The sequence below is a fragment of the Pelophylax lessonae genome (assembly GCF_965119305.1).
Source record: "Pelophylax lessonae genome assembly, chromosome: 10".
In the NCBI taxonomy this organism is placed as follows: domain Eukaryota; kingdom Metazoa; phylum Chordata; class Amphibia; order Anura; family Ranidae; genus Pelophylax; species Pelophylax lessonae.
Genome location: NC_138777.1, coordinates 157,310,040 through 157,337,635, shown reverse-complemented (window position 1 = coordinate 157,337,635; position 27,596 = coordinate 157,310,040). Strand labels below are relative to the sequence as shown.

Below are 27,596 nucleotides of genomic sequence, written 5' to 3'. Positions count from 1 at the left end.
CCGCAGTGCTTTTCATCTCCCCCCTATGCTCTCTGGCTCCCCTAGTGCTCTCCACCCCCCTGTGCTCCCTGCCTCCCCCCTCAGTGAGTTCCAGTTCCCCCCATGCTCTCCATCCCCCTGGTTTTCCCTGTCCCCGCCAGTGCTCTCCACCCCTGCGCCTTCCAACCCCCCTACAATGCTTCTCAAACCCCTCTTAATTCTCTCCAGTCCCCCTCCGTGCCCTTCAGCTCCTCATGTGCTTTCTGCTTGCCCTGTGCTCTCCGGCCCCCCTAATGCTCTTCTATATTCTATCATGTCTGCAGTCTCTGACCATCTCTTGGATCATGTCCTCAGTCTCTGACCATCTCTTGGATCATGTCCTCAGTCTCTGACCATCTCTTGCATCATGTCCTCAGTCTCTGACCATCTCTTGAATCATGTCCTCAGTCTCTGACCATCTCTTGAATCATGTCCTCAGTCTTTGACCATCTCTTGAATCATGTCCTCAGTCTCTGACCATCTCTTGTATCATGTCCACAGTCTCTGACCATCTCTTGTATCATGTCCTCAGTCTCTGACCATCTCTTGTATCATGTCCACAGTCTCTGACCATCTCTTGTATCATGTCCACAGTCTCTGACCATCTCTTGTATCATGTCCTCAGTCTCTGACCATCTCTTGTATCATGTCCTCAGCCTCTGACCATCTCTTGTATCATGTCCTCAGTCTCTGACCATCTCCTGTGTGTTGTCTGCAGTCTCTGACCATCTCTAGTATCCCGTCCGTAGTGTCTGACCATCTCTTGTATCATATCCTCAGTCTCGGATTTCTCTTGTATTGGGTCCGTAGTCTCTGACCATCTCTTGTATCATGTCCTCAGTCTCTGACCATCTCTTGTATCATGTCCTCAGTCTCTGACCATCTCTTGTATCATGTCCTCAGTCTCTGACCATCTCTTGTATCATGTCCTCAGTCTCTGACCATCTCTTGTATCATGTCCTCAGTCTCTGACCAGCTCTTGTATCATGTCCTCAGTCTCTGACCAGCTCTTGTATCATGTCCTCAGTATCTGATTTCTTTTGTTTTAGGTCCGTAGTCTCTTACCATCTCTTGCATCATGTCCTCAGTCTCTGACTATCTCCTTTAGCATGTCTCCAATCTCTTACTCAAACTTAAACACATTAATAATAGTATTAGCTATCTGTCTATGCCAAAGGTAGGACTGTGCAGGGGAGGCAGAGAGTGCAAAAGGGGGAACTGTGATTAGAGAGACAGGGGGGGGGGGCAGACTGCAAAGGGCACTGTGATAGGGGGGCTGGGAAATTTGTGCAATAAATATTCTTGGAGACATTACAAATTTTTGCGGGTGTTTTTACATTTTAAAGTGGGGGGGGGGGGTGCCAGATATAGGATCCGCCCCGGGTGCCAAATGCTCTAGGTACGCCACTGCTTGTTGTGTTTATTTACTGATATCAACCTTATTATTTAGTATTTATTTTTATTTATTATTTTTTTAAAATGTTGGTCCCCAAAACGCTTCCTGCGACCCCACTTTTACAGGAAACCATCATCCACCGACAGCTGTCCTTGGAACTGAGTGAGCCAAGCAGGAGCAGCATAGACTTCTGGCATCCAGCTCAGCTTTTCACCTGCCAGCAGGCCACACAGGATCTGGACATTGTGGCTACCCATCCTTCCTTTCCCTTCTCTTTCTTAGGAGTTACCTTTGTCTATCCCATTTAATAATGACATCATCCATACAAATTTTTGGCCAAAGTCGGTATTTTATCCCTACCACGTGCATAATGAATTTATGAAAACGGTGTATGCAGATTTTAAGAAACTGTGTGCTCAACCCAAAAGGAAGGTTGCTGGGGGTAATCTTACCCAATCTGAAAAAGCGGCTTTAGAAGATCTGATGAATAACCGCAATGTGGTTTTTCGTATGGCCGACAAAGAGGCATGGAAAGTTGTCCAGAACAGGGAAGATTATCTAAAAGGAAGCAATAGGCTCTTATCTGATCAAGCTACTTTTGAGATATTGAGTAACGATCCCCTCCCACTATATGTATCAAAACTGTCGGAGCTGGTCAGGTATGCATACAACAGGGGAGTTTTAAATAAATCTGAAAAAAACAGTTACCAATAACTTTTTTAATACACCTTACTTTTACTACATCTAAGGTACACCAGGGAGACCTACGGTAGTGAGTATGGACAGCATTACCATTAAGCTGTCCAAATTTGTGGGCTTTTTTTTTGCAACCATTGGTGACAGATTTACCAGCATATATTAGGGGTTCCTCCCATGTCTTAGAGAACTTACAACACTATAGGTGGGAATCCAGTCACTTATGGTTATCCCTAGATGTATGCTTGCTCTATACCCTCATTCCCCACAAAGGTGTACTGCATGCAGTGGAACATTTTCTATAAGAGGCTGACTACATCCATCCTTCCCAATCTGGCTTCATCTGTCAGTGTACAAAATTTGCCCTGCAAAAGAACTACAGTAAAACCTTGGATTGCGAGCATAATTCGTTCTGGAAACACGCTTGTAATCCAAAGCACTCTTATATCAAAGCGAATTTCCCCATAAGAAATAATGGAAACTCAGATGATTCGTTCCACAAGTCCTTCAGTTTATAGTCTATATACAAAGATTATAGCAATGTGATAACCATAAAATGTCCATCCACAATATGCAGCCTTCCCAATGGCATTAGAAGCAAAATCTAGCAGAGCTGCAGAATATAAGAGAGATGAGAGGCGCATCTAAGTGTAGCAATATGGTTACATTTAATGAATGTTCAACATTTAGCAACTCACATGGTTGATGATAAAAATAGGCACACCTAAGTATGCAGGCATCCAGGGTAAAGCTGTCCACATAGACCATCTTCTGAACCACCGACTCTCAACACTGTCAGTCTGCAATCGTGACTGGGAAGAATAGCCTGCAGTAGAGTGATCTGAAAGTGAGGCTTTGAATCACTCGTGGAGTGCAGCGGGGAAGGGATGATGAAGATGGCTGTGCAGAGGATGGTCTATGTGGACAGCTTTACCCCAGATGCCTGCATTCTTAGATGTGCCTGTTTTAATCAACCATGTGAGTTGCTAAATATTGAACCTTCATTAAATGTAACCATATTGCTACACTTTAGAGGCTCCTCTCTTCTTTTTTATGCATGACGCTACTTGTATATCAAGACATCGCTTGTATATCAAGTCAAAATGTATTTTAAAAATGTGCTTGTCTTGCAAAGCGCTCTCAAACCAAGTTACTCTCAAACCAAGGTTGTACTTTAAATGTAATGTGTCTTACTATAGGCAGATAGCTAGCATAGCAATGGGAGCACATTTTGCACCATGCTATGCCAATCTATTAATGGGACAATGGGGGAAATAAAACATCTGGTCCTATAACTCCTCTGCCAGACATTTAGTATAATACAGACATTACATTGGTGATGTGCTCATTATTTGGGATGGCCAATTAGAGACAGTTTTGAGCTTTACCTATTGTAATTCCAACCCTTATGGAATAAAATTTACACATGTAGCGGATGCCCTTTTAACTTTTTTTTTTTTTGGATTAAGTATGGACTTTGGACGATGAGGGTAGGATAACCTCCAAGATGCATTTCAAGTAGACAGCAGACAATTCCTATTTACCTTCGGGACAGAGGTCGCTACCCTAGGTGGAAAGATATCATTCATATAGTCAGTTCTTTCGGCTGCGTAGCAATTGTTCCAACACCTCAGACTATCTAAATCAAGCTGAGGTGTTGACCACCAAATTCCATGAAAAAGGTTATAAAACGAGACCACATGCCAAAAGCGGTTGACAGTTATCAAAATGGTTTGGGTACAAATAAAAAGGATGAAAGATTAGATGAGCCTAAAAATTCTCTTTTTGTCATTACCAAATTTAATGACCAGCATTGGGCCATTATAGGACCATCCAGAAACATTGGCCCATGTTGAAACAAGATCTCGTCTTAGTACTCGCAGATAAGCCTAAATCGGTCTTTAGGCGGGCGAATAATTGTTTAAAGTATGGTTACCCCCAGTCGTTTAAATGATGAACTTCATGGAGTAAAAGGATTAGGTCACCTTTTAAAAAATAAATAAATAAAATGCACATCTTTTTGCAGGTAAAAAAAAAAAAAAATTGCATTTATTATAATTTTTTTTTTTGGGAGCCTGGAAAGCATTGTACACACGATCAGCACATTGTACAGCCAAACAGTTGCACACTAGCAGGAAGCATCAATAAATTACCACAGTGTTCAACTGCACCGTGGTAATTAATTGAGAGCTACAAGCCATCAGCCGCAAAAGCTGCTGAACCTTGTAGTTTGGATTTCTGTTTAAACTGGAATTATTTTTGGTATGATCGCCAATTTTACCAACAGGTTATGGGAGTTGCAATGGACGCACATTTCGCCCCCAGTGTGGCCAACCTTTTCATGGCACACTGGGAGGAGGAGCAAGTTTTTCATCAACGCCCTGAGCAACTCATCTGCTACCATAGGTATATTGACAATCTGTTTATGATCTGGAAAGGAGGTCTGGCCAGCCTCTAAATGTTTATGGACAAATTGAATTATAATAAAAATATTTCCCTGACATGGAAGACCAATACGGAGAAAATGGTTTTCCTTAACTTGGAAATTTTCAAGGAAGATAGGTTTAAAGTAATTCCGAGTTCTAAAAGAACTATCGATAGGAATGGTCTCATTCCATTGGACAGTTGCCATCACAGCTCTTGGCTGTGCAACATTCCTAAAGGACAGTACGTCTGCCTCAGAAGGAATTGTTCCTCTGAGGCGGATTTCCTTTCACATTCGCAGATCCTTACGGAAAGATTTGTCCAGAAAGGCTATGGAAAAAAAAAAGAGTTTGGCGGTGGAAATTAAAAAAGTAAAAATATGGATAGACAAGTTCTAATTGGTGGAACAAGAAAGGTTGACAGGAATTCAAAATTGTTTTGGACTTTAATAATTATTATAGCAAAGTGGAGAGGGTTATTTCTAAACATTGGGGAAATGCTTTTAAGAGATCGGGTATTAGGCTGTGTGTTGCCCCCCCAGTTTATTTATAGACATGCCCTCACATTTAGGGATAGGATTGCATCGGGGGCACTGACCCTCCTGTACAGAAGGAGAATAAATTATTCTCTTTCTTATCAGGCTTTTATGCCTGTGGGAAGTGTTTCGCATGTAAACATGCTAAAAGCAGCTTTAAAAAACAGAAGGAGTTCTCTGCCCACGTTACAGGAAAGAATTACAAAATAAAAGATCTTATCACCTGTAACACAGAGGGGGTAATCTACATGTTGGAGTGCAATTGTGTCCTCCAATATGTGGGCAGAACCTCCAGAGCCTTGCATTTGCGTGTAGCGGAACATATTGGGAATATAAAGAAAAGGTAAAATTACTCATAGGGTCTCTAAACATTTTCGCAATTACCACAATAGGGACCCCAAAGGTTTAAAGTTCTGGGGTATTGAACAAGTCAATAGACACTGGAGGGGAGGGTATTGAACAGGTCAATAGACACTGGAGGGGAGGCAATTTTATTAGGCGGTTGAGTCAGAGAGAATCATTCTGGATTTATGAGACGGGGGTATGGTTTCCCTTGGGGTTAAATGTTGTTTGACCTTAACTGTTTCATATCTGATAGATGATGGGTTCTGCATGTTTTTTCATTTTAATTCTATTTATCTTTTGATATATTATGGGTTTTGTAAAGGATAGCAGCAGGTGTATTTTTAAATTCCAAAATTTTAGATATATGTATTATATTAACATTTTTTAGGAATGTATCCTTGGTCTTATTGTTCTCTTTATTGGGGAATGAGGAGGTCTTTTGTAGCTTTAGATAGTAGGGATATTTCTTTTTTTTTTTTTCCAAAATAGTAGGGATATTTCTAAATACTTGAGAAACATATCATTGCTGTGTTCTGCCACAAGGTGGCATGTGGTTTCTACCCCTGAGCTTGGTTTCTATGACAACCATGCTGCTATTAGAAGGAGAGGCTGACAGCATGGCTCCACGTCCGCTGACGAAGTCCCGTTGGACGTAACACGTACGGGAGGTGGAGCTGTTACACTACGTCAACCGCTACTATCATTGGCTCAGTTGGCGGCACTGCTGTCCGGCTGCTAGGACCGCCACATCACTGTATTGGATCATCCTATCCTTATCAGGATTTCTTAGTGCCTTGATCGTGTCATTTTATGTGAGTGCAACTTTTTCTTGTGAATACATTTTAACCTCTAAACGGAGCACTTCGATCTATATTGAATTTTTTATTACAGAGAACCTGTTAACTGGGGACCTGATTCAAGTTGTCCCAGGAGGAGTTATGTCCCTACCTTTAGCCTGATGATTAATTGGATAAAGTTGGAGTCCGTTGCCTCTGGATTTACCCTTTATGGGAAAGTTTGTTTAAACCTGCTGGTAACACAGAGGTCAAAGATTTCAGGTGAGTGCAGTGTGTTTTCACAGGTGAAGGGTCTGTCACCTGAAAAAATTCAACTTCCTCCTTTTTCACATTACTTGTATCATCTGGGCGCTTTGGACTTTCATTTACCAACTTATTTTTAGAAATGTTTTTATTGCGCTGTGCGGTTTTATATTGTACTTGTAGTTTTCTATTCACAGAACTCTGAACTTGGTTGGATGGGCAGAAAACAACAGAGCGCCGGGGAAGAGGATTGCCCGTCACCTGTCACATTGGGAAGCCGGGAAGATTTGGGGGCCGGTGGATTTGATGTTACACCCTGAATATGGTAGTAACACGTTACAAAAGGTAAACTTATCCTTTAACGATATTCCCACATTCCTAAATAGGACAGGGTTCTCTAAATGCAAGTTGATAAAAATGTAAGGTGTGTCACTTTAAGCGTCATGGTAAAAAAACATTTATAAGCAGCACAGTTTATAAGTTGCAATACACAATTTGTGGTCTATGGTTTGAGTTGTCCTTATGCGCTATTTTATGTAGGGCGGACAGTGCACACTAGATTTGGGGAACACAGGTGTTTTATAGAACATGAACGAAATAAGCATTTCTCTCAGATACATGGCGGCAGTATGGAAGGTCTGGAGCTTTTCAGTATTGAGACTATATCTGTCTTTTCCAGAGAGGGAGAGGTTTTTGAGGCCGTGTGCTCATGAGACAGATATTCTGGATATTGGTAAAGAAATCAGGTGCGCTGCCCTAGTGCATATGTGCAACATACAAAATGATGTAAACAAATAAACCAAAAATGCAATAATAATGGAAAAAATGAAAACGTATGCAAATCGTGTAAAACAAAAAATGTCCAGAAGGTGACTAGTGATACACCAATGTGCAATAAACGTCCATATTATAAGTCCATAAATAAAGTGCAAAAAATGGTGACAAAAACTTCCAGCTTGGGGAAAGGTGAACTGTGATTGGAAGGTGCAAAGTCCCACCACCAGCTTGGCCTCTTACCAGAAGTTAAACGTTAAGGGCATATATGAATATGACCACTCCAAAGGGTATTCTGGATATTCCCTTCTTTTAAATACATTTAAAGTTTAATACATGGTGGGTATGTGTACACCCTATAGTATGGCACGATCTATCAGCCATGATTAGTGGCCAGATGGGATACTATACACCTGTCATTGAAGTATTTTATTAATATTAACCACTTCTGGACCAGAAGGATTTACCCACTTAATGACCAGGCCATTTTTTACCAGGCCATATTCTGCGATACGGCACAGCGTTACTTTAACTGACAATTGCGCAGTCGTGCAATGATGTACCCTAATAAAATTGATGTCCTTGTTTTCCCTACAAATAGAGCTTCCTTTTGGTGGTATTTGATCACCTGTGCGATTTTAATTGTTAACGCTATAAAACAAAAAAGAATGACCATTCTGAGAAAAAGAAATAATTATATATATATATATATATATATATATATATATATATATATATATATATATTTTTTTTTTTTACTTTCTGCTATGTAACGTTCCCAATAAAAAATAAAAAGAATTAGAAATCACATTTTTTTCATCATTTTAGGCCAATTTGTATTCTGCTACATATTTTTGGTAAAACAAATCCCAATAAGTGTATATTGATTGGTTTGCGTAAAGTTATCGCGTCTACAAACTAGGGGAAAGATTTATGTAATTTTTATTTATTTATTTTTTCACTAGTAATGGCAGTGATTATCGATTTTTAGCGGGACTGCGACATTGCGACGGACAGATTGGACACCTGACATTTGACACTTTTAGGGGGAACAGTGACACTACTACAGTAATCAGTGCTAAAAATGTGCACTGTTACTGTACTAATGACACTGGCAGGGAAGGGGTTAACACCAGGGGTGATCAAAGGGTTAAATGTGTCCCTAGGGGGTGCTTTCTAGCTGTGGGGGGGATGGGCTTGCTGCATGAACACAGAGACCTGTGTTCCTAAATAAGAGGAACACAGGATCCCTGTGTTCATAACTGACTGAACAGCGGTCTGCCGTGTTTACAATGGCAGACCACTGTTCTGTCTCCACGGGGAGCGATCGGGGACAGCCGCCTGACCTGGGGATTAGCTTCCACTGTGGCGAATGGGTGCGCCCGCTAGCCATCCCGCGAAGCGATGTACAGGTACATCGTTTTGTGGGACAGAGCTGACCTGCTGCAGTAAGACTACGGTGGCTGGTTAGCAAGCGGTTAATATAATGTTACTGTCATGTTTTAAATAACTTCTGAAAAAAAACAAAAAAATAAATAAAAACCTCCCTTTTATTTGTGCCCATGGTCACAGCCACATTGGTAGTAATACTATTCACGGTGGCAACTTGGAAGGGTAGGCCTTAACCGCTTGCCGACTGCGCACAGTATATTTACTGCGGCAGTCGGCCCCGGCCAGGCAGAGTGACGTAGGTCTACGTCGCTCGCCTGTCACTCCTTCCAGAGCCAATAGCGGGCGGGCGCGCGCCCGCCGAGGCGCGCGCCCGCCTCGGCTCGTTCACGGAGGAGTGCGGGAGTGTGACTGGCGGACCCGATGTCCGCCGGTCACACTACGATCGCCGCTACAGCGGGAGAAAGACAGAGCGGCTTGTGTAAACAAGCCACCTGTCAGTTCTCCCTGTGTAAAAGTGAAGATCAAACAGTTCTACTATGTAGAACTGTTGATCTTTGTTTTTACACTAGTAGACCTGTCCCTACACAGTTAGAATCACGCCCCTAGGACACACTTAACCCCTCCCTGTCCAATACTGTTAACCCCTTCCCTGCCAGTGTCATTTTTGCAGTAACAGTGCATATATATAGCACTGATTACTGCAGTAATGTCACTGGTACCCCCAAAAGTGTCAAAAATGTCAGTCAAGGGTCCGATCTGTCCGCCGCAATGTCGCAGTACCGCAAAAAAAATCGCAGATCGCCGCCATTACTCGTTAAAAAAAAAAACACCAAAAATGACAAAAATCTTTCCCTTTGTTAGTAAACGCGATAACTTTTGCGCAAACCAATCAAAATACGCTTTTTGCGATTTTTTTTACCAAACATAGGTAGCGTAAAACAAATTGGCCGAAAATTTTAAAAAATTTTGATTTTTACATTTTTTTTTGGGGGAATTTCATATAAAAAAAAGTGAAAAATATTGTTGTTTTTGCAAAAATTACGCTCTTTTTTTGTTTATAGCGCGTGATCAAAAAATCGCACAGGTGATCAAATACCACCAAAAGAAAGCTCTGTTTGTGGGAAAAAAAGGACGTGAAATTCGTTTAGGTACAGCGTCGCACGACCGCGCGATTGTCCGTTAAAGTCACGCAGTAAAAAAAAAAATCGCAAAATAACCCCTGGTCTTTTAGCAGGAAAATCCTCCGGTGGTAAAGTGGTTAAACTGGGTTTCACTTTGTTTTATTTTTGGTTACACTTTTTGATCTTATCTGTAATTAAGGTGAACATCATATATGTGTTCACAGTGGGAACAGATTGTTTTTCTTCCTTTTTAATCTTCAGTGTAATTTTAAACTTATTTTATAAAGTAGAATCATTTTAATGACGAATGGACTCCAAGTGTGTGTGTGTAATATATGTATCTTTTATTGACACCTAATATAATTAACTTTTTAAATGGTTGCCGTTGCCCCATCTGTTATAAGTATATCTGTCTCCCTTTAACCACTTCCATACAGAGCAGTTACACACAAAGTGTGCGCTCTCACACTTTGAATGACAATTACTCAGTCATGCAACGCTGTACCCAATCAAATTTTTACAATTTTTTTCAAACAAATAGAGCTGTCTTTTGGTAGTATTTAATCACTACTGTTTTTTTTATTTTTTGCGATATAAGTGAAAAAAGAGCGAAAATTAGAAAAAAAAAAAAAAATTTTTGTTTTAGTTTCTATTATAAAATTTTGCAAATAAGTAATTTTTTTTTTTTAGAAATTTGGGCCAAAATTTATACTTCTATATATCTTTGGTAAAAATAACCCAAATTAGTGGTTATTATTTAGTCTGTGTGAAAGTTATAGAGTCTACAAGCTATGGTGCCAATCATTTAAAATTGATCACACCTGATGTACCGACGACCTATCTCATTTCTTTAGCCCCTGAAATGTCAGAACAGTACAAATACCCCCCAAATGACCCCTTTTTGGAAAGTAGACATTCCATGGTATTTAGTAAGAGGCATGGTGAGTTTTTTGAAGTTGTAATTTTTTCCCAAAATTCTTGGGAAAATGAAGAAATAATATATATTTTTTTTTTTACACAAAATTGTCATAATTACAAGTTATTTCTAACACAGTATATGAATACTTGCAATTACACCCCAAAATACATTCTGCCTGAGTATGGTGATACCACATATGTAAGACTTTTACACAGCCTGGCCACATACAGAGGCCCAACATGCAGGGAGCACCGTCAGGTGTTCTAGGAGCATAAATTATACATATAATTTCCTAACGACCTATCACACTTTTGAAGGTCCTGGAACACCAGGACAATAGAATTACCCTCAAAATGACCCCATTTTGGAAAGCAAACACCTCAATGTATATTCTATGAGGCATAATGAGTCTTTTGAACATGTCATTTTTTTCCACAAGTTTTTGGAAAATGTGGAAAGAAAATGAAAACACATTTTTTTTTTTTTTACACAAAGTTGTCAATTTATAGGATATTTCTAACACATAGCATGTACATAGCAAAAATGACACCCCAAAATACATTCTACTACTCCTCCTGAGTATAGCGATACCACATATGTGGGACTTTGTCACAGCATAGCCACATACAGAGGCCCAACATGCAAGGAACACCGTAAGGTGTTCTAGGAGCATAAATTACACATATAATTTCATTACAACCAATCACACTTTTGAAGGCCCTGGAACCCCAGGACAATGGAAACCCCCACAAAATGACCCCATTTTGGAAAGCAAACACCCCAACACATAATCTAAGAGGCGTGGTCTGCAGATAGGTACTCAGGTACACTGATCGGCTTCAGAAAGGTACTCGGGTACTCTGATGAGCTTCAGAGAGGTACTTGGGTATTCTGATGGGCTAGAGACAGGTACTCGGGTAATCTGATGGGGGTGCAGATAGGTACTCAGGCACTCTGGGCTGGAGACAGGTACTCTGCTGACAGGTACTCAGGTACTCTGATGACAGGTACTCGGGCACTCCGATGACAGGTACTCAAAGTAACCGAGTACCTGTCTCCAGCCCATTAGAGTACCCGAGTACCTGTCATCTAGATAAGCCCCTTAGGGTAAGTATTATAAAGTCCATGTGTAAAAACAAATAATAGTGCTGTGATCAATTCATTCCAAAAGACACCTCCGTGATTATAAGGATCCGCCACCAGATATACAAGCCTCTCACCTCAGTATCTGACCCAGGAGCCACCCAGGGTCAGAAACAGCAGTCCCCTGCAGGGGTGATATAAAGCCAGCAAAACGTTATCTTAGGCGAGTCCAGGATCATGAAGCCCATAAATCCATAAAACCGGATGAATATGAGGACAGAAAGCAAACACAATCTAGTGCTCTCTGTCTATAAATCAATCAGCAAATGTTTATTTGAAGAAAGGGTTACTCACAATACACTCAATGGAGTCAGGCAAGGCAAACAAACAAGTCTCCAAGCGAGAGAGGAAAGGGAGTGATGTCCGCAGCACGGCTCCGCCCCCCTGTACGCGTTACGTCGGCGCTAAGGGCTGTGACTTATTCAGCAACTATCATTCAAACTGTGAAAGTGGTCTTGATTAAAAAGGGGGTGAAAGTGACTGGACTTGAAGTGGCTAAACATTTTTTATTTCCTGAAGTTCTTCACTAAAGGCTGCCACTTATAAAATGAACATAAACAAGTGCTGGACAATACATTGGTGGTTAAAGTCCTAGTTAATTCCATGAAGACACCGCTGTCAAGGCCATGTTTAACTGTGTTTTACTCTGAACTGTGTCTTATAGTATGTAGAGAGGTGAGGAGAAAAAAAAGAAAAAAGTGTCCCACACCGTACAGTAGCTGCAAACTATTTATGTTTTTTGTTTCACTCATTACCACTGAAACATGCATAGCAGGTTCCAGTAACCTTCTGTATGTGGGTTTTTCTAAAGTGCTAGCATGAGATGACAAGTCTTCATAACTTACATTATCCTTTCACAGTAAGAAAATCTGTAATACATTGATTGTCACAAAAAAAAAAAAACAATATCTTGAATATACTGACAATATAGTCAAGTCATTAATAGATACCAATGCTATGGATATAAGTGGGCAGGGAGGAAGGGGCAGATTTAAAGGGAACTGCCTTTGAACATTACATTTTAGTTTTTCCAAGAGTAACAAAGTGAAAGAATCTTTGTTAGGTTTTTTTTTTTTTTTTGGAAATTCACCTGTGTACTAATAGGGGATATCTAACCTTATTGTTTGTCCTGGCAAAAATGGATATAAAAAGAAAAAGTACTAGGAAATCCAATTATTGCTAAAACAGGGGTGCATGGGAAATCTTCTAACATGTGCAGATTTTCTGGTGATATCCAACTTATTTTGGGGAAATTTATACTTACTTACTGTTGCGTCTCTGGGAAGGGAAATATCCCCCGTGGTACACAGACACTGGACAGAGGTTCACAAAAAAATTGCTTGAGTTCCACTTTATTTATTAAGATAACTACTATGTTCTCAGTGTCTCATAGGTCTTTATTTAACATCATCTGATCTTTTTTTAGGGGTAAAAGATCTAAAGGCCTTGGTGTTAATTAAAAGCTCTCTCACCCCTTCCACCACTACAGCAAGCAAGTGCAGAAAGAGGTGGTCTCAGTCAGTTAATGAAAAAAAAAAAAAAAAGAAGAAGAAGAAGAAGAAGAAGAAGAAGAAGATCTATAAACCAAAATACAACCCTATTTATACTGTGGCTTTTTTTTTTTTTTTTGCAGAAATAGAAACCTCAGCTGCCTTGTTAGTTTTTAGCTAAAAAGACACACTGGGATTTTTTTTTTTTTACAGCTTCAGGAAGACTGCGTTAGGTATACAGGTTTAAACTGGTTCTAAATTTAAAAGGTTTTTATCGTAATGCATTACTTGCATTAGGGTAAAAGAAAAAAAAAAAAAAAAAAAAAACTTTTATCATCTGTTTGTTTCCCCTTTCTTCCCTAAATACTTCCTGAGTCCTACATTTATCCAGCGCTGTTCCCATCTGCAGCAGTGCTGGTCTCTCTTCATGCTCTCACAGGACAGATTAATGCAATATCCTTGCACAGAGCAGATAACTATAAGGCCCCTTTCACACGGGCTTTCCGATTCGGTCCGCCTGACAGTTTTTCAGGCGGACCGGATCGGATACATCATGCAGCCCTATGGAGCAGCTGATGTCAGCGGAGACATCTCCGCTGACACCTGCTGCTATCCGATCCAATCCGGTCCCTGTCCATGAAATCCCATTTTCCATCCATCTGGAGAATCTGATAAGATGGGATGAAAACGGACAGGTGGTCCATTATCGTCCGATCCCCCATAGAGGAGAGCCGGGCTCTGACAGCTCCGCCTCTGCACACAGAGCAGAGTCGGATCTGTCATTCACCCGCTCAGGGGGGAATCGGCAGATCGATCTCCGCTGAGCAAAATGGAGTCTGTCGGGTGAACCGCCCTTGTGAAAGGGGCCCAACATCCTACCTTCATTTTAGGTAGAAAAAAAAGCAAGCCACATATAAAACTTTAATTTCAAGAGTTGTGCACCAGAAGCTCTAAAGGCATTCAATTTAAATACAGATGGTGAGAAGTCTGACCTGTATGGCTAAGATGGCCAACAGTCTTTACAGTAGCTAAACAAATTCTGCTTGTGCACCAAATTAAAAAAAAAAAAATAATTAATAAAATAGAAAAAAAAAAAACTAAAATATTCCCTGCCTGTCTGATGTCATCTCTTATTCAGTGAAGACTTCACAGGGGGTCAGTGATAACTGCTATCACTTCAACCCCTGTTAGTACAATACAGTAGATCTGAAATATCTTTCACATATGAACAGATTTATTTTAAAACATTTCATTTGCCTCAATGGCATTCGAGCTGGGGCCCCACACCGTTCTCAGTCCCCATTGCAGTCATGCAGGCTGCTATAGCTATAGTTATGCCAATGGCATCCAGTAAACAGGCAGTTGGTTTCCACAGCACTTTTTCAACTCCTCTGGCCTGTGTTTGCGCATGCATTTTTAAACCCACCTTCTTTTAGGCCTCATACACACAACATTTTTTTTCTGCTGCTCATAGGGGCATTTGCCAGGTGGAACGGATGCTAGGAGCGTTCGCAAAACATCCAGGGAGCATGGGGTCCTTATCTCTTGGCATTTGTAGATAAAAATTTATAATGTATAGTGCTAATGCTTATATTCACTTTAGGCTTTTACCCCATTCTGTAAATAGAATCTAAATGAATATTCTATACAGTATATGCTTTGTAAAGTGACCTTTATAATCTGCCATAATTTAATTTTGTAAAGACTATACTATTATATACTATATAATACAAATGTCTTACCATTCTCTATACACTTTACAAATGGCCCCACTCAGGGCCGGACCAGTCTACTGGGATACCCGGAAATTTCTCAGTAGGCCGGCAAGTCCCCCTGCCCTGGGGCTGCTTGAAGGACAGCAGCACCCATAAAAAAATGTCTGCGGCCGACCTGACATGTCAACTATGCATGCGATGTTGCTTGGGGAAGCCCGTACACGCTCAGCCATTCTCAGGCAGATGGCGCATGCGCAGTGACATGATGGCGCTGGGCAGCGCCATTTTTAAATGTAAGGCGCCTCACCGATTGGTAAGCAAGACCCCTCCGCAGCCTCTGCCTCTCCTGTACCATGCCCGCAGCCTCTGCCTCTCCTGTACCATGCTCTTAGCCTTTGCCTCTCCTGTACCATGCCAGCAGCCTCTGCATATCTTGTACCATGCCAGCAGCCTCTGCCTCTCCTGCACCATGCCAGCAGCCTCTGCCTCTCCTGCACCATGCCAGCAGCCTCTGCCTCTCCTGCACCATGCCAGCAACCTCTGCATCTCCTGTACTATGTAATTAAAAAAACAGTAGGGAATGCAAGAACATACAATTACAGTGAAAAAAAAATAAAAAAAAATATATATATGGCATCGCATCAGTGTTCAGACAGTGCAAAAGTACAAAAAGAAAGTGCTGAGTGCTAAAGTGTTTGTGCATCAGTGCATATAATAATAATAATAATATTAAAAAGGATCTAAATTCAGGAAACGTGCAAAAAAAAAAAGAAAAAAGAAAATAGGTTCTATTTAATAAGACAGTCTTGAAGACCTTATTCAATTAAATCTTGTGACAACAGTGATCTCTAGACTTGATCAGCTTCACACTCCATGCAATACGCGGTGCTGCATGCAACCCCAGGTGTCCACACATAAAACAGGTGACTGCTTACCAGAAAGCAGCTAATTAATCAGCATATATATAGCAAAGAGAAACACCTGAATTGGGAGGAATCTTCACACAACAAGGAAACTCACCAAAATAGACGCTTGATCAGGATACAAGATTAATGCAGGATGCAGCAACGCATATTGCATGGAGTGTGAAGCCGATCAAGTCTAGAGATCACTGTTGTCACAAGTCTCCGAAGGAAGAGGATCATGCTCTGCTTCAGTATGTCACAGTACATGTTGGCATTCATGGTTCCCTCAATGAACTGCAGCTCCCCAGAGCTGGCAGCACTCATGCAGCCCCAGACCATTACACCCCACCACCATGCTTGACCGTAGGCAAGACACACTTTTGTACTTTGTACTCCTCACCTGGTTGCTGCCAGCCTGCCACACATGCTTGACACCATCTGAACCAAATAAGTTTATCTTGGTCTCATCAGACCACAGGACATGGTTCCAGTAATCCATGTCGTTAGTCTGCTTGTCTTCAGCAAACTGTTTGCTGGCTTTCTTGTGCATCATCTTTAGAAGAGGCTTCCTTCTGGGATGACAGCCATGCAGACCAATTTGATGCAGTGTGCAGCGTATGGTCTGAGCACTGACAGGCTGACCCCTCACCCCTTCAACCTCTGCAGCAATGCTGGCAGCACTCATACATCTATTTCCCAAAAACAACCTCCGGATATGACGCTGAGCACGTGCACTCAATTTCTTTGGTTGACCATGACGAGGCCTGTTCTGAGTGGGAAGTGTCCTGATAAACCACTGTTTGGTCTTGGCCACCATGCTGCAGCTCAGTTTCAGGGTCTTGGCAATCTTCTTATAGCCTAGGCCATCTTTTTGTAGAGCAACAATTCTTTTTATCAGATTCTCAAATAGTTCTTTCCCATGAGCTGCCATGTTGAACTTCCAGTGACCAGTACGAGAGAGTGATAAAACCAAATTTAACACACCTGCTCCCCATTCACACCTGTGACCTTGTAACACTAATGAGTCACATGACACCGGGGAGGTAAAATGGCTAATTGGGCCCAATTTGGACATTTTTTCTTAAGGGTGTACTCACTTTTGTTGCCAGCGGTTTAAATATTAATGGCTGTGTGTTGCACTATTTTGAGAGGACAGCAAATTTACACTGTTATGCAAGCTATACACTCACTACTTTACATTGTAACAAAGTGTTATTTCTTTAGTGTTGTCACATGAAAAAGATATAATAAAATATTTACAAAAATGCGAGGGGTGTACTCACTTTTGTGAGATACTGTACTGTGTGTGTATACAGTGGGTACGGAAAGTATTCAGACCCCCTTAAATTTTTCACTCTTTGTTATATTGCAGCCATTTGCTAAAATCATTTAAGTTCATTCTTCTTCCTCATGAATGTACACATAGCACCCCATACTGACAGAAAAACACAGAATTGTTGACATTGTTGCAGATTTATTAAAAAAGAAAAACTGAAATATCACATGGTCCTAAGTATTCAGACCCTTTGCTGTGACACTCATATTTAACTCAGGTGCTTTCCATTTCTTCTGATCATCCTTGAGACGGTTCTACACCTTCAGCCCCGACTGGTGGAGGGCTGCAGTGATGGTTGACTTTCTACAACTTTCTCCCATCTCCTGACTGCATCTCTGGAGCTCAGCCACAGTGATCTTTGGGTTCTTCTTTACCTCTCTCACCAAGGCTCTTCTCCCCCGATAGCTCAGTTTGGCCGGACGGCCAGCTCTAGGAAGGGTTCTGGTCGTCCCAAACGTCTTCCATTTGAGGATTATGGAGGCCACTGTGCTCTTAGGAACCTTAAGTGCAGCAGAAATCTTTTTGTAACCTTGGCCAGATCTGTGCCTTGCCACAATTCTGTCTCTGAGCTCTTCAGGCAGTTCCTTTGACCTCATGATTCTCATTTGCTCTGACATGCATTGTGATCTGGAAGGTCTTATATAGAAAGGTGTGTGGCTTTCCTAATCAAGTCCAATCAGTATAATTAAACACAGCTGGACTCAAATGAAGGTGTAGAACCATCTCAAGGATGATCAGAAGAAATGGAAAGCACCCGAGTTAAATATATGAGTGTCACAGCAAAGGGTCTGAATACTTAGGACCATGTGATATATCAGTTTTTCTTTTTTAATAAATCTGCAACAATGTCAACAATTCTGTGTTTTTCTGTCAGTATGGGGTGCTATGTGTACATTCATGAGGAAGAAGAATGAACTTAAATGATTTTAGCAAATGGCTGCAATATAACAAAGAGTGAAACATGTAAGGGGGTCTGAATACTTTCCGTACCCACTAATATATATATATATATATATATATATATATATATATATATATATATATATATTATTATTATATAAAGTCCTATGTGCTTTCATATATGTCTTATCTACATATAATACACTCTTCAAATGTGCTTTAAAATGCATGGTTTTCCTTTTTATGAACAAGAAAAAAAAATGACGTTATGCTGTTGGGCTGGTATAGTGATGGTATTAAATTTCCAGTCCGAACCTGGCCCCACTCTCCCCTGTACCACTGATGCACATGGAAGCCATTTGGGAGATAGCAGTTAAACTTAGCAGTATGGATGGACTCAGGCATGTTCGGATCCTAGTCCCAACCCACCTAAGCAATCCCGCCAGGAAGCCATCACTGCATCCTGCTAATCATGAGCAGCCTAGTCAGGGCATGTGTATGTGCAGCTGCAGGCCAGGATAATGCCTCACTGCCTATGCTTGGCGGTGTGCAGTGACGGCTTCCTGGTGGGATGCTCAGGTGGGTTGGGATTAGGATCAGAATACACCTGAACCCATCCCTACTCAGTGGGTTAACTCATCAATGCCAATCTACACTGAACAAAATTATAAATGCAACACTTTTGTTTTTGCCCCCATTTTTCATGAGCTGAACTCAAAGATCTAAGACTTTTTTCTATGTACACAAAAGGCCTATTTCTTTCAAATATTGTTCACAAACCTGTCTAAATCTGTGTTAGTGAGCACTTCTCCTTTGCCGAGATAATCCATTCACCTCACAGGTGTGTCACATAAAGATGCTGATTAGATAGCATGATTATTGCACAGATGTGCATTAGGCTGGCCACAATAAAAGGCCACTCTAAAATGTGCAGTTTCACTATATTGGGGGGCCCGAAAACCTGTCAGTATTTGGTGTGACCACCATTTGCCTCACGCAGTGCAACACATTTCCTTCACATAGAGTTGATTAGGTTATTGATTGCGGCCTGTGGAATATAGGTCCACTTCTCTTCAATGGCTGTGTGAAGTTGCTGGATATTGGCAGGACCTGTAACACGCTGTTGTATACACTGATCCAGAGCATCCCAAACATGTTCAATGGGTGACATGTCCGGTGAGTATGCTGGCCATGCAAGAACTGGGATGTTTTCAGCTTCCAGGAATTGTGTACAGATCCTTGCAACATGGAGCCGTGCATTATGCTGCAACATGAGGTGATGGTCGTGGATGAAGGGCACAAAAATGGTCCTCAGGATCTCTTCATTTTATCTTTGTGCATTCAAAATGCCATCAATATAATGCACTCGTGTTCGTTGTCTATAACATACACCTGCCCATACCATAACCCCACCGCCACAATGGGCCACTCAATGCACAACATTGACATCAGCAAACCGCTCACTCACACGACGCCATACACGCTGTCTTCCATCTGCCCTGTACAGTGAAAACCAGGATTCATCCGTGAAGAGAACACCTCTTCAAGTGCCAGATGCCATTGAATGTGAGCATTTGCCTACTCGACGACGAACTGCAGTCAGGTGGCGACCCTGATTAGGACAAGGTGCATGCAGAGGAGCTTCCCTGAGATGGTTTCTGACAGTTTGTGCAGAAATTCTTTGGTTATGCTGCAGCAGCTGTCTGAGTGGCTGGTCTCAGACGATCTTGGAGGTGAAGATGCTGGATGTGGAGGTCCTGGGCTGGTGTGGTTACACGTAGTCTGCGGTTGCGAGGCCGGTTGGATGTACTGCCAAATTCTCTGAAACACCTTTGGAGACGGCTTATGGTAGTGAAGTTGACATTCAATTCGCGGGCAACAGCTCTGGTGGACATTCCTGCAGTCAGCATGCCAATTGCACGCTCCCTCAAAACTTGTGACGTGTGGCATTGTGCTGTGTGATAAAACTGCACATTTTAGAATGGCCTTTTATTGTGGCCAGCCTAAGGCACACCTGTGCAATAATCACGCTGTCTAATCAGCATCTTGATATGCCACACCTGTGAGGGGGAGGGATTATCTCGGCAAAGGAGAAGTGCTCACTAACACAGACAGATTTAGACAGATTTGTGAACAATATTTTAGAGAAACAGGCCTTTTGTGTACATAGAAAAAAAGTCTTAGATCTTTGAGTTCAGCTCCTGAAAAAAAGGGGACAAAAACAAAAGTGTTGCATTTATAATTTTGTTCAGTGCATTTTGCAGTTGCTGCTTTAAATGTTAATGAGTTGAAGTAGGACAGTAGGTGATCTGTGTTTCCTTCACATATCCAGTCATGTGCATTACACAGTCAGATTTTTTTACTTTCTTCAAAGTGTATGAAGTGAAGGAGTACACAGCAAAACATTTTGAGTTCCTACATTTTTCACAGACTTTTGGATACAGTAAGGAAGCACAGAAACATTTGTATTGCCCCCAGTATTCCTGCTGGGGAGAGTGATCTAGAGAAAATAAATGTGAACTTCAAAATTTTCCAGTTGTCACCCAAGCAAGAGGTGCAGGCAAATCTTCAAATGAGGACATCCCTTCAGCTGTATAAGAGCAGATTTTCTCTTACTTCCTGTTGTGTCCCGAGAACAAGAAGTGAATTTTGCTGAATGGGACACAAACAGGAAGAAACCCAACATTGTTTTTTTACCATTCCCTGCACTATCCAAAACAGATAATTGTGCAGGGGGTGTCTTCTCTCAATATATGGACTACTTGCCTTTCTCTGGGCTCTTTCTGGAATAAGCATTAGATTACCCTTGCATAAGCATTAGATTACCCTTGCATAAGCACCACAGATGGAAACCAGGGGAAAAGCAAATATATTCAAATAATTTTTTCCCTATGTTTTTCAGCTTTTTGTCAAGGATTTAAGGCAAAATGGGTAAAAAGACCTTGATTGTTAGTGCAAGGTCTGCTTTAAGGGCAGGGTTACCGTATGACCTTTTTAAGTAAAAATGGATTGTAGGAGTTAATTTCTGATGTCAGATCTGGAAAGTTTGTACAACTCATATTTCAACTAGTGTTGAACTGCTTCATGTATTAGTGATCATTATTATGACATGCTTAAAAAAAAAGGAAGGAACTGTGTGTCATTATAATATATCCTTCCCTTCAAAGGGAAAAATGAATGCGTAGACACATTGCCATGCATTTTCAGGTGTATTGTAATCAGGGCCAGCCCAAGACATTGTGCTAACTGGGTCCAAGAATGAAATGCTGCCCCCCCCCAAAAAAAAACATCACGCCCAAAAAAAGGCCCGAACATACATTATTTTATATAAATATATAAATATAACCTTTGGAAAGTATTATGTATACTGTTATCTTCTTCCATAACTCATCACCAGACACGCCGCAAACTGATGACACACAAAACTGCTGTAAAAAAAAAAAATCTTGGAAGTTAATATGCTGCCCCTCTCCATGTGCTGCCTGGGTCCAATGGACCCAGTGGGACCCATGGTAGGGCCGGCCCTGATTGTAATGCTACGCAGCCTGGTGGTATGAAAGGGTCCTATGAGAGGAATTTATTTTAAATATGGTTTCCAAGTCTCAAATCAAAACTAGGTCCTCCCCCATATTGTGCAACAACAATCAATTTACTGTTCACAATTGTAGAAATAAAAAACAACCTACCTTCTTTTCAACAAGATCCACAGCTAACTTCTTCACATTGCTGTAGCTGGCTTCACTTGGGTGAAGGTGATAGAGTTCACGGCAAAGGCCGATCTGAAGTCTGATTGATGTTTTTCCCTGTATCACTTTCTCCAGCGTCATTTTTTTACACCGAAAAAGAGGATTCCAGATAAATAGAAAGATTTAAATATATATATATATATCCTATTTGAACGATTTGCTTAAAAAAAAAAAAAAAAAAAACCACCTTTACCAAAAGCTAGCGGAATAGGATTTGTTTGCTATAATCTGTGGTTGAAAAGAAATCCAGAAATCTTCAAATAAATCCAACGATTCTTTGAATGTATGTAATCTTTTCATCATAAAAATTAGCTGTATTTATGGTAAATAACTTTGAGCAGACAAATCGATTCCAAGCAGAGAATTTTAGTAGCAATGTTTGCCTCTCATCTTGACTGAGACCTTAGTCCTTTTCTTAGTAACAAGTAATATAAATATGCATTCTTTATGGAACATAAAGGTTTGAAGAAATCAGCACTTCCATTTTGTCTTTAACTGAGGGTCAATATGCAGATATCAAGAATGATGTTGGTCTTCTATGTGCCCTGTTTTTCAAAGAAACAAAAAAATCGTAAAATGCATGGGACAAAAGGTGTATTGTGATCAGCAAATAATGGGATTTTTGACTTGCCATAAAATCCATTTCTCTGTTGTTCATTGACGGACACAGCTCCTGATATTCTTAACCATTGGGTTATACTGCCCCCTACAGGAGCAGGCCACTAGGCAGAAAAAGAAAGTCTGGCTACGCCCATGGGCAGTCCCAAGGGGGTATACTCCCTCTCTCTGCTATAGGCACTGAGTTTGGTTACAAGCAGTGTCAGGAGAATTACAACTCCACAGAGGGGTGGGCGCTGTGTCCATTAATGAACATCAGAGAAATGCATTTTCCTATAAGTCAAAAATCGAATTTTCTCTTTCGTTAATTGACAGCCACAACTCCTGATATTCTTAATCATTGGGACATCCCAAAGCACTGTAAAACATGAGGGGTGGGAACAGTAAAAGAATCCCCCAGGCTAAAAACAATGGCCAACCAGGCAACAGGAGCCCACCTGAAAAAAAGAGGATCAAGTGCTCTTAAAACAGCAGCCTGCAAAACCTTGTGCCCAAAAGAGGCATTTGCAAATGCCAACACATCCACTTTGTAGAACTTTGTAAAAGTGTGCCCCGACAACCAGGTGACCGCCTTGCAAACCTGCGTCACTGATGCCTGATGATGGAAAGCCCAGGAGGCACTAAGCGCCCTAGTAAAGTGCACCTTGACAGGGAAAAGAGGAACCTGAACCCTGATGGAATAGGCCTGAATCACCGTCTGTCTGATCCATCTGGAAATGGTCACAGAAAAAGCAGACAACCGTTTACGAGGTCCATCCAGGAGCACAAATAGAGAGTCGACTTCCTGAAAGACTCCGTAGCTACCAGGTACACCCTAGTTGCCCGAACCCCATCCAAGGCATGCAAGGCAATTTCCTTCAGATGTTTCAGCCTGGGACACAGGGAGCAACACATAGGGGCGAAGAACCACCCTTTTCCCTGTGAATCACCAGGTAAGGTGAACGAGAGGATAAACGCCACAAGTTCCGACACCCTGGGCACAGAGGTTATAACCACCAAAAAGGCCACCTTCTGGGACAGCATAAGCAGGGGAATCTCCTGAGGGTTCTCAAAGGGAGGCTTCTGGAGAACCCGAAAGCACTAAATTGAGATTCCAAGGTGGAAACGAAACCCGCACTAGAGAAACCAAAATGTCGGACACACCGAGGAAAGGTACGCACCAGGGAGTGTGTGGCCAAAGGTCATTGGAAGAAGACCACCAAAGCCAAAACCTGGCCCTTGATGGTACTCGAGGCCAATTTCTGTTCAACCCCCAGTTAAAGAAAAGGTTAAGATCCAAGCCACCGAGAAGGAGAGAGAATGAATCCCAAGAGACTCACACCACGCAATGTACGTCTTCCACGTACAATGGTAGATCTTCCTAGAAGTAGATTTCCTAGAAGGGTAGAAATCACTGACTCAGATAAACCCCTATCCCTTCAGCACCTAGCGTTCAACAGCCAAGCCGTCAAAGCCAGCGACTATAAAGCAGGATGGAAGATCGGTCCTTTGGACAATAGATCCTCCCTGAGAGGAAGCTTCCAAGTAATAATCGACAATCAGCAACACCAGATCAGCCAACCAAGCCAGCGAGGCCAATCCAGAGCCACTAAGATGACCAGAATACCTTCTGCCTCAATCTTGTGGAGAAGTCTTGGCAGAAGCTTGAGAGCAGGGAAGGCGTAAATCAGACGATACTGACCCCACGGGGCCACCAGCGTGTCTGTGGCATCCGTTAGAGGTTCCCCTGACAGAGCCACAAACCTCTGAACCTTTCTGTTGAGCCGAGATGCCAACAGATCCACCTCGGGGGTATCCCACCAGCGACACAGTTGAAATACCCCTGGATCAAGGAATCACTCCCCTTGGTCCAACACCTGCCGACTGTGGTAATCCGCTAGCCAATATTCCACCCTAGGAATGTGTACGGCAGAGAGAACTGGAACAAACTGTTCTGCCCACCTTAGAATGACGGCTACCTCCAGAGTCGCCAGGACACTTCTTGTGCCCCCTTGGTGATTAACATAAGCCACGGCTTTGGCATTGTGCGATTGAATCGCTCGGAGTTCCAAGACATTAGTCTGGACTCTTCAAGCGTCCAGATCCTCTGAGCAGAATGCTTGTGAGGACGCCCCCCAGCCGGACAGGCTGGCATCCATGGTGACCACTGTCCAATACAAGGGGAGGAAGGATTAGCCCAGCCTAAGTGCAGGAGAATGAAGCCACTATATCAGGAACGCCTTTGTTTCCCTGACTAAGCTGGATTGGATTTCCAGAGACTGCAGAGTCTTTTCCCATTTGGTCAGAATCCCCTGCAGGGACCTCGCATGGAAATGTGCAAACAAAACCGCCTCAAAAAGGTACACACCATCAGGCCAAGGACCTGCATGCAAGTCTGGTGGGATGACCATCTGCTGGACAGCAGAAGATGAATTGCAGCCTGCAATTCTAGGAATTTGTCCAGAGAAAGAAGCACTCTGACTTAAGGCCCGTACACATGAGTCGAAATTTGGCCGGGAATTTTCGTCCGACCTGCCGATTTTCGGCTTGTTAGTATCATGCTTCTGACAACCGACTCCGACTTTTCGGCCGAAAAAAAAAATCTGGTGTGCAGGCTATAAAATTTTTGTCCTCCGTCAAAAGACGTCCTGATTTTCATGCAGTCAGTACAGATTTCGACAGGGAAAAATCTTATGAGCAAGACTGGGCATGCTCAGAGAAGAAAGAACACAAAGAAAGCAAAGCAACACATGACATCACTTCTGAAGTAGAATTTTGTCGGGCGGGAAAATTCGTGTGCAGTCTAGGCACATTCCAACCAACAAAACACAACTCTGGACAAAAGATGGATGACCGGTCAGCGGAAATTCGTTGCGTGTGTACTAGGCTTAAGGCTGAGTCAGTCCCAGATAGTCCAGCTTCGTGGATGGAACCAGAGCAGACTTCTGAAAGTTCAGAATGCAGTTGAACTCCTGCAGAGTTCGCATTGTGATCTCCAGGTTTTCCACTAGAGCAGAAGGAGACTCTGTTCGCAGAAGGAGATCGTCCCAAGTAGCCCAGTACCGCGATCCCTAGTTGGCGTAAAAGGCTAGCACAGGGGCTAACACTTTTGTGAAGACCAGAGAGCAGAGGCGAGACCGAAGGGTAACACCACAAACTGATAATGCTCCTCTCCCACAGCAAAGCAGAGAAAACGCTGGTGACTGGCACATATTGGAATGTGAAGGTAGGCATCCTTGATGTCGATAGAGGGGAGGAAATTGCCCTGAAGTAGGGATACCGCCACCGTTGGAAGGGACTCTGAACTTCTGCACCCGCACAAAGCAGTTTAGCGCCTCGAGGTCCAGTATTGGATGCACTTTGTCTTCATTCCTGGGAACTGTGAACAGGTTTGAGTAAAAACCCAGAATCGGGACCGGGACAATCACCCCTTGAAGTACCAGGTCTAGTACCACCCCAAAGAGACCCTGTAAGTGGTCTGGGGACAGGCGCAAGGTGGAAGGAAAGAACCTTGCCGGGGGACAAGAGCGAAACTCGACTTGGACTGAATGACTTTGTGGACCCACTTGTCTTGTACCAGGGAAGTCCACGGATCCTGAAAACAGCGAAGACATCTCTCCACCCTCTTTACGGGTAGGGGCACACCTTCATGCTGAAGGAGCCTTGTCTGCCGGTCTGGTACCCACAGCTGAGAGGAACACCTGGGTACCTTAATAGTCCCAATACTCAACAACAACAACAAACAAACAACAAAAGAACATCCAAGAACCTCTATGTGGAGCACTGGGGGGGGATTAGAGTATGTCCAGCCCAATCATAGTACATGTGTTCACACTTATTGGCTGTTATAAGTGGGCTATTAATTGTAGGTACACTAAATAAACAGTCACCGTGGATGATAATGATAAAAATAAAAGATTTATTGTAAGTAGAAATGAGAGAGTTCCAAAGAAGCTGTGAACGGCTGCTGGCAATGTATAGCAAAAAACAGTTGTTCATGAACCATCACCCTGAACAATGTAGGATTACACCTATCAGAAACCCAAACACTAAATGGAAGGCAGGAAGTGATCTGCCCAGTAAGAAACCAACCTGTCTCCACAGTGTGATGAGCCGTCAAATATTCTGTCAAAATAGGCAGGGAAAGGAAAAACCTTTGCCGCTCTAGATTGCTTGTGAGTGCCAAAGGATACCTGCACCTCAGTCGCAGCTACGTCCTCCATCTTCAGGGTCTCACGCACAGATACAATCAGTGCCTCCACCAGCTCCTTTTCATGCGTGGTTGCAGACATGGAGGAATCATCCTCACTATTAGAGGAGTCTGGGTGCGAGGTTGCAGACCCAGCAGGGTGACCCATGTCAGTGAGGGCAGAATCAGATTCAGGATTCGATGGGACAGAGGAGGCAGGGGAAGGCCGGGGCATTTTTTGCTAGCCCATCGCCCAAAAGCCACCTCCACCCGGGACACAAAGGACTCCAGGACCGCTGTCAGTGCATTGATAGATGGTTGGGACCCAGAGGGCCACTCAGCCTCAAAGAGGGGATCCAGTGGGGAGAGGTGCTCCAAAGACCCCATAAGTCACCAGGGGGACCCCACAAAAAGTGTAAAGCACTGCAAAGGGACAACCCTCACCGTGCTGGCAGCTTCACCCACTCATCAAGCACAAGCACCAAGCGATCCCCAGCAGAGAGGGAGAGGATGCCATCAGACTCACCACCCAGCAGAAACAGGCACCTGCAGCCACCAGTATAATCTGCACTACAAGTGCGGTGATCAGGAAGTAAAAAGGATCCAGGAGTCAGCACCAGGGGATGAGGAGGGTCTCCCACCGCCAAAAATCGCTGCCCACAGGGCTCCACTGTCATGGCTGCCACTATTTTTAATGGCAAACCAAAGCAAAACACACAAACATGGCTGCCGTGTATAGAAACACACAGGCTACAACAAAATGGCGGCACCACAAGGCTTACAGGTACCAAGGAGGGTACCCAGGTCTCAAAGTCAGATCCAGACAGGACGAGGGCCCTGGCAGGAGCCCCCACCAGGTACCTCCCCCTGAACAGTCAATTGTCTGGTCGCCGGCGGCACACCCCCCGGCTCCCA

The 27,596-nt window shown here is 42.7% G+C and overlaps 1 protein-coding gene across 1 annotated transcript in view; it reads right to left on the bottom strand.

Moving 5' to 3' along the window:
* The window catches only part of LOC309564891 (serine/threonine-protein kinase D1-like), a 165,476-nt gene extending 143,426 nt beyond the window's left edge, over positions 1–22,050 (bottom strand). The window contains exon 1 of the mRNA XM_082269580.1: positions 21,836–22,050. Coding sequence (XP_082125706.1) covers positions 21,836–21,976 — 141 coding nt within the window. The 5' untranslated portion in view covers positions 21,977–22,050. The remainder of the gene's footprint in view (positions 1–21,835) is intronic.
* Positions 22,051–27,596: the final 5,546 nt, after the last annotated feature.